Source organism: Enhydra lutris, unplaced genomic scaffold (assembly GCF_002288905.1).
Source record: "Enhydra lutris kenyoni isolate GAN:26980312 unplaced genomic scaffold, ASM228890v2 scaffoldscaffold63, whole genome shotgun sequence".
NCBI lineage: Eukaryota > Metazoa > Chordata > Mammalia > Carnivora > Mustelidae > Enhydra > Enhydra lutris.
Window position 1 is genome coordinate 6,864,228 of NW_019154147.1, and position 8,414 is coordinate 6,872,641.

Consider the following 8,414-nt stretch of genomic DNA (forward strand, 5'->3'; position numbering starts at 1 on the left):
AAAAAATTCTCTTCTCCTAGTAATTCTCTTCTATTCTGAAGGAAATAATTTCAAACCATTTTCCTGGCAAAGCTGAAGCCTGCCATGTCTTCTCCAAGGTGGGGTTTATGGGGTGAGAGGAGGACCATGGGACAACTTAAGGGTGCCAGGAACATCCAGGGTCATCCTTCCTACCTTTTGAATATCTCCTGCTTCTAGTGACAAGCACCTGAGATTCTCTTTCAACTCCAACTCTGAAGTGACTTAGGTGAGACCATGTTTAACTTCTGAAAGCCTTTCCATCAGATAAGGATCTGAGTCAATCACCAATACCTCCTCCTTGCTGATAGACATTGTATTGTGTTCCTTTTCTCAATGATCTCTTCCAATGTCATGGGAGACTCTCTAATCAATGTGTTGTCTATATTTGTGGCCTGACCCTCACTTTGATATTGGGCAGATTCAAATTGGCCTTGAACCTAGGTAACCCTCCATGGCTTGCAAAAAAAGATCATAGCAGCACTTTTGCAATACTTAGTCTTCTAAATTCTCGAAGAATCCCTAGCCAATACCTGAATTAACATTAGGTTTCTGCATATCCCATGTCAATGGTGGTCCTCCTGCGTTTCTTAGCAGGTAGCGATATTGGAATTTTGGGTGTGGCAATTCTTTATTGAGTGGGGCTTTTTCCCCGCCCAGTTGCAGAATTTAGCCTCCGTGCCTCCTCCTACAAAATACCATTAGTGTTCTCTATTGTGATAGATATGCCCATACACACTCTCAAACAGCTTTTAGAACTACTGTGTGGTGCTCACAACTGCTGTGTGGTGCTTCATCTCATTAATCATTTTTCCTTGTTTCCTGCTGATTATAGTCAATAATGTAAGCACATTGCTTTTTCACATGTTGCATATGGTGGTCCTTGAAAAGTGAACAAGGTTTGATCCCATTCTCATACATGGTGCTTGTCGTTTCTAATTTAAAAAATTCTAATTTAAAATTAGAATTTAATTTAATTTTAATTTAAAAAATTGCCTTTGCTTGTATTTCCTATGTAGTCATATGCTCCTTTTCACTAATTTTTTCTGATGCTCTTACTGCATTTACAAGCACTGTATATCTGGAGTTAGAAGTTGTTGTGCATAGAAGACCTCAAAAACTAAGCAAACACAGCAAACACATGGTAGACTGAGACCAGTATGATGCTGGATGTCTTGTGCTGGTAGCCAGAACAGTTACTGAACCTCACTCTGGAATTTCCCTTGTACATACGTGTCAGAGTTTGCAAACTGAAATTCATAAGTATGGGGGCTATACAGCTGTTCTAAGCAGACAATGGTGGCAATGCTCATAGGGGTTCTTATTGCTACTGGTTATAACTGAACACCTACCAGGTCTCCAAAGGAGTGACTTATATCCAAGAATTCTTTCACCAAGTACACAGGTCAGGAAGTCCTAATTTATTAGTTAACAGGAGTGTTTGAAATGTCACCCCTGGGGTTTACTTTTAATCCTTTAATATTTACACTAGAAAAACTAATGATATTGGAAGGAACCATTATTCAAGTTTTAATTGAAAGCAGCAATGGCAGTCAATACTAGCTAGCACTACTGGTTAAATGAGTAAACCAAACAACAGATTTTTCCCCCCCGATAGGTTTGTTTTATACTAGGAAATAGATACAGATTCTTCTTTGCTAAGGGCTAAGGTAGGTATGAGAGAGTTGCATTTAATTAGGACTTATCTAGTAAATTGTAAATATGTTAGTAAAAATGAGTAAGTGAAAATTACTTGTGCATCTGCTTTTTGTTTTTTATTTACTTAGACTCTTAACATTTTAAAATGCTTAAAATTACCAAGAATTTTCAATAGATGATATGTGGAAGATGATGAGAAAGCAAGTGAGTTGTTCATATCATTTCTAAATATTAGAGGTACAGTCATGATAAATATTGTATTTTCAGCATATGCACAATCTCAGTCCAGTCCCCCATAATTTAAATCTCCACATCCTCATGCATAGATCATCAGGAGCTGGGTAGCAATTGACTTGCCTTGAGATACCAGAGCTCTACATACAGAAACCAATATCCCTTTGAGGTAGACTGTTCATTGTTCCTGTGTATTCATTCTCTCGTTCTTCCTTTTATTATAATGTCCTCAATTTTAGCAAGGCATGAGGTGCCCAGCTAGAGATTTACTCTCCTATTCTCTTTTACAACTTGGTGTGGCCATGTGACAAATTATTGCCAATGGAGTACAAGCAGAAGTTATGTGTTCCCCACATAACTTAAAAGGAAACTGTTCTCTACTTCTGTCTCTTACTTCCTATGGACTGGAATGTGGATGTGATGGTGAGTCAGCTTTGGCCATGCAGATGAGAGCAAGCCCTGGGAGGAAGGAAGAACCACCTTGTCCTGGATAATGTTGTGCAGCAGAGTCTCCTACTCACTCTAGGCTGCCCTCCTGCCTCTTTACTCTCATGTGAGGGAGAAAGAAACTATCTTGTTGAACTATTGTGTTTAGGGGGGGCCCTTCTTGAGAGCAGCTTAACTTGAATCCTATTGCTTAAAGTTTATTCATTTATATTCAACAGACAATCCTTTTCCTTTCCATGTGGAAGATTTTTCTAGCAGTTTTTGAACAAGGTTGGGAAGTGGCAGAGTAAGTTTTGGGGAAAAAGAAAGTATTGTACCATGGGATTTTAGAAGTTTGGTTTTCTCACTGGGAGAAGATGGCACATTGATATTTTCTTTTCCAGGGACATAATTCCATTCACATTAACAGACATTTATTGAGGGTCTACTGTGTGCAAAACACTGTAGAAGTCCCTAGGGATACAGAGATGAACAGACATGGTTCCTGCCCTCAAGGAGCTCACAGTCTATTAGGGCAGACAGCAGAAATACATAAACAATGCACTATAAAATAGGGTGCATATAGTAATAGTGATAGAAATGGGGTTCTATGGAAGCATAGAGCTGGGAAGGTTTTCATAGTGATAGAGAAGGAAGAAGGATCTCGGAAAGACTTTACAGAGGAGATTGCATTTGTGCTGCAAGATTGCTTGAAGAGCTGGTAGAAGAAGAAGGGAAAGCCGTGGGGTCAGTTTTCTGAAGCTGTGGGAGCTACTGTTAGGGGAGCTCAGAAAACCCAGAAAATAACCAGACTTTTCTGGGGTATGAGGTGGGTGAGAAAAAGTAGTGAGTCACAACTCTGGAAAGGTAGTTAAAGTCACATAGTGAAGGAGCCTTGAATATTATACTAAGGAATCTTTATTTTAAACTGATAGAGAAATAGCAGAGGATTATGAATACTGTAATTAAAACCTGTGGTATGCTTGAGGATAGTGATTCTCAAATCAGAATCTCCTAGAGGGTTTATTAAACAGAAATTTTGCTCTCCAAATTTGTGATTCATTATGTCTTCGGCCCTGGACATTGCATTTTTCACAACTTCCCAGGTGATGCAAATGTTCCTGGTCGGGAGCTGCCACTCTGAAAACCACTGTTCTAGAAGATGTATCTGATAGATGTGCAGGTGTGTGGGGGCGGAGTTGCAGGCGAAGGACTCCAGAGGAAGGTGGACCAGATAAGAAGACTTGGAATAGATGAGGGGACCAACTTATTGGAGAAGAAGGGGGCATATTTCTGTAGAGGTAAATGAGAAGACTTTAAGACTATCTGAACGTTAGAGACAAGTCTTGAAGAGAGAGGATCACATTTATCTAATAGGGATGATAAGAAGCAAGGTAATCCTGTTATCTGAAACTGGGAAGGTGGAAGGAAGAGAAGGTGTGAGTGTGGGAAAATGATCATGAGTTCAGTATGGAAAAACTGTGTTTGAGGAATGAACAGGTTAGTCACAGGGAGGTGTTCACTGGAGGTAATTCATGGGTCTGGAATTTGAGAAAGACAAATCTGAACTAAAGACAAAAATTGAAAAGCCACAGGCATGTGATGGGATGGGACAGAGTCTGGAGATACAGAAAGTAAGAGCTGAGGACAATGCCCCAGGAGGAAGAAAAGGAGACTAAGAATGAGGAGGTAGTTGGAGAAGCAAGGGAGTACTGTATTTTGTATTTTGGAAGTCATGGGCTTAACGAGAAAGGGAGGTTTAGCTATTTTAATTGATGAGATATTGGAAAGTAGATAAGGACAGAGGAAAGGCCATTATATTTGCTTACTGGCAACTCACCAAAGACCTCTGGGAGTTCTGTTTCAAGAGAACTAGGAGGGACAAACTCACATGGCACAGGATAGGAAAGTCAATGGAAGGTGAGAGGTGAGCAGAACAAAGGATTGATGAGTGGAGAAACTCAGGTGGGAGAGCCAGGAGAGAGACGAAGCAGGCTCTTGTGTGGGAAGTAGGAGTAGAAGAAATGTACACCAGTGTTCAAGATACTTGAGCAAACTGATAAGTGAGATTAAAGAAGAGAGGAGGGGGATGGGAGAAAGGTAGGGGAGAAGGGAGGAAGAGAGAAAGGGTAAAGAAAGAAGGGGGGTGGCACCTGGGTGGCTCAGTGGGTTAAGCCTCTGCCTTCAGCTCAGTTCATGCTCTCAGGGTCCTGGGATCGAGCCCCACATTGAGCTCTCTGCTCAGCAGGGAGCCTGCATCCCCCCCCTCTCTGCCTGCCTCTCTGCCTACTTGTGATTTCTCTCTGTCAAATAAATAAAAATAAAATCTTAAAAAAAAAGAGAGAGAGGAGGGGGGTAGTAGGGAAGAGGAGTCAGGGGTAAGGAGAAACATGCAAGATTACACAAAAGATTAGAGGGTGTAGATTTTAGGCTAAACTATGGAGGTGGAGAGGGAGCAAATTCATGTCTTCTCAGTGAACAAAGAAGAGAGATGACCTGTGGAGAGTGAAGAAATGGGGAGAAGCTGTGGCTGAGATGAGAAGAGGTATAAAATAGTCACTGACTTGAGAGTGTACACAAATTTGCAAACTTTCATTTCCGTCTGTCATCACTCTTGACTGTGGTAAGCTCCTCCACATGACTAGAGCAGGCACCCCAGGTCAGGCAGGCGCTGTGGCCTCAGGTCAGGTTCCTTCTGCATCTGCATCTCCTGGCCACAAGGTGCAGTCTGGCATGGAAGCCACTGAGATCCCAGGGGATACAATTTCATGCTTGTTTAGTCTATGGGTGACCTTTGCGCTAAACATAGATTTTCAACTTTTAATGGTTTTTCTAAGTGCACAACTGATAATGAGTAACATTCTCTAACAAAGTTCTTCAGATAATATATTCCTTCATTTGATTACTCCACCCTGTGAAGCTGCTTGTACTCCCACCCAAATCCTGCCAGAGTCAGGGAGAGTGTGCAAGGCTCAGTGGGACTCTTCTCAGAATGTGAGGAGGTCCAATGTTCCTGTCAGGTAATATAACAACACATTGAAGGAGATTTAGATTATCTTGTATTTGTTTTTGTTTCATTTTCATAGTTAAATACCTAGGAAAGTGCCAGAGTATTCATTCCAGGTTCTTTTTAGAGAATGAGGAAGCATATTTAATCATGAACTATAAAGGACACGTCAGCTGTACTATTTGTGCCTAAAAGGAGTGGGCTATGTAGTCACAGTAAATGACTTTAGCTCAGGTCTGCAAGCAGATGACAGTACACCACTCTTTTTTTTTAAATTAATGCTTTATGTAGTCATGCAGTTCCCTCTAAAATTTGCATGGATTTGGAGCCACGACCTCAGATTTAATGGTACAGGAGGGCAAGTTATCAGGTATTTGATTTATAAGTAATAAGAAATTCTGCAAATGAAGATTTATTTTGGCATTCTTTAATTGCAAGATTAACTGAAATGGCTAAAAAAAAGTAGTTACTATTTCACCTTATTATTATGTCTATGAAATTTCTGTCTTTATAGGATGTTTATTTGAAACCATGTACCACAAATAAAACCAGAGGTAGAAAACGGCACACCAGATAACAAACCTCAAACAAAACAGAACAAACAAACAAACAAACAAACAAAAAGACCACACTACCTTACAAACTTTTCTGAACCAACTATGTTCCAGAATTAATAAGTTGAACCCCTTTCCTCTGTCCACAAACAAGGCTGGTAAAAACAATGCCTTTTGGCTTTATGCAATCTACGCATGTTCTCGGCACCTAATTAGCTTTTTAAAAGCCAGTTTAAAGTCTTCATTAAAACTTGTATAGAGCAGAGGGTTGATCAGAGAATTAACATAACCAAGCCACGTTAAAAAATCAGCCACTTCAGAGGACACTGTGTAGATACTCAGACCCACAATCAACTCTTTGATGAAAAATGGAAGCCACGACAAAATGAATGCCCCCAAAATCAGTCCTAGGATGCGTGCTGCCTTGCGTTCCCTGGTACTAGAGATCTGCTGACGTTCTCCTGGGTGATCTAGATCATTATCGAAGGAAGGGATCCTGATAGAGTTGTGGATCTTTTCAAACTCGGTGGTAGGGTCTGAGGTGGAGAAATCAGACACACAGAAAGTCTGTGTAAGTTTACAACTTGCAAAAGAATTTTGGCTATCTGTGCTTCTGTTGCTTAAGTGCCGGCTCGATCCTCTTTTCTGGTAAAGGCTCTTGGCTGCATGGTAGATCCGGTAATACAGAATAAGTATCAAAGTCAAGGGGATATAAAATGCTCCAAGCGTGGAGTAAATGGTGTAGATGACATGGTCATGCTGGATGGTGCACTCACTAGGAGGTGGGCTGAGTTGGCGGTGGCTTCTCCAGAACAGGGGGGGCATGGAGATGAAGATGGAGATGGTCCAGACGGTGAGGATCATCAGCACAGCCCTCTTGGCGGTCCTCTTCCTGGCATATTCAATAGCATTGGTGATGGCCCAGTACCTGTCTAGGGCAATCACACAGAGATGGAGGATGGAGCAGGTGCAGCAGGTCATGTCCACACTTAGCCACACCTCACAGATGAAGTATCCTAGCTTCCAGCTGTCCATGACAATGTACATGATGCTCAGTGGCATGACGAGTACTGCCACCAGGAGATCCGTCACAGCCAGGGAACAGATCAGGTAGTTGGCAGGCTGGTGGAGCTTCTTGGTGGTACAGATGGCCATGATCACCGCCAAGTTCAGTAACATGGTCAGGGTGGTGATGATCACCAGAGTCATGGAGATGAGCATCTTTTCAGTGATGGTCTTGGGTCTCGCAGCCACACTGGCTTCTGCGGTACAGTTAGTGATATTCATGTTTTCCCTGTTTCAATCTACACTGTGGAGAAGCTGTTGGTTATTTTCCTTCAGCTGGAAATTACTTAGACTTCAATGCCTCTCATTTATAAGAAGACCATAGTTTCTTCAGCTATATAGTTTCTTATGTTCCATTTTGTATGGGTAAAAGGAAGCACCACATCATTTCTTCTGAGGGTTCCTGGAAGATAGTATGCTACTGGTTAATGAATGAAAAAATCATATTTTTTCCCGTGGAAAATGTTATTGTATTTCAGTACTCATAAATCTTTACACATTTTTGATATAATTTTCTTTTTATCTCTGGGTATAAAGTTTACCTTTACATTATTCTTCAAAAGATACTTTTTAAAAAAATTGATGTATAGTTGACACACAATATACATAATTTCAGGTATACAACATAGTGATTCACAAATCTAATCCTTATGCTGTGCTAACCACAAATGTAGCTACCAAAAAGATACTTTTTAAAAAGTTAAGTTCCCAAACTCTCATGAAGACATTATCAACTTTTAAGTCTATCTTGCCACCTGAATTACTTTCTTATTTATATTTATTAATGTATATATGCACTTAAACATAAAGTTTTTTTTTATTTGGAAACATATATTCACCTTGCATCATACTTTAAAATTCTTTAAAATTCTGGGACATTATAGAAAAAAATTATATTGTTTATAATAAGCAGACTTCAAAGCAGTTTTAAAGTTTCATAGCAAATGCTCAACTCCATCATGAAATTGTGTGACTTTTGTCTAATTATTTCTGACATTTTACTTATACCACTGTGCATGTCTTTGGAGAAAAGAGAGGAAAAAAAGCATATAACATTACTTTGATGTTTATGGCAAATTGTTCTCAGAGTAATACCGTAAACTGACAGTGAAACAGCATCATCACGAAGGTCAAAGAATTTCACATTAAAAAAAAAATGTCTTTAGTTTTGGTTAACATTTGTGTTCTTTCAATTTCTATCTATCATCTATCTATCTACCTATCTATCATCTATCTATCTATCATCTATCTATCATCTATCTATCTATCTATCTATCTATCTATCTATCTATCTATCTATCATCTATCTATCTATCTCTATCATTTCTCTCTATCTACCTACCATCTATGATCTGTCTCCTGGATAGCTGTGATTAAATTGGGCAATCAGTGAGATAGTGACATTTATTGAATGCATAGTTGTAAGGAATTTTAAAAAAAGGTACAACAGT

General features: G+C 39.8%; 1 protein-coding gene across 1 annotated transcript; it reads right to left on the reverse strand.

The window, feature by feature from the left end:
- Positions 1-6,087: 6,087 nt before the first annotated feature.
- LOC111158786 (5-hydroxytryptamine receptor 1E) lies at positions 6,088-7,185 on the reverse strand. Its single transcript, XM_022521042.1, has one exon. It carries the CDS (start codon positions 7,183-7,185, stop codon positions 6,088-6,090), a length of 1,098 nt encoding a protein of 365 aa, XP_022376750.1.
- Between the last annotated feature and the right edge of the window lie 1,229 nt (positions 7,186-8,414).

Coding starts and splice junctions, on each gene's coding strand:
- LOC111158786 (XM_022521042.1), bottom strand. CDS start 7,185: ATGAATATCACTAACTGTACCGCAGAAGCCAGTGTGGCTGCGAGACCC.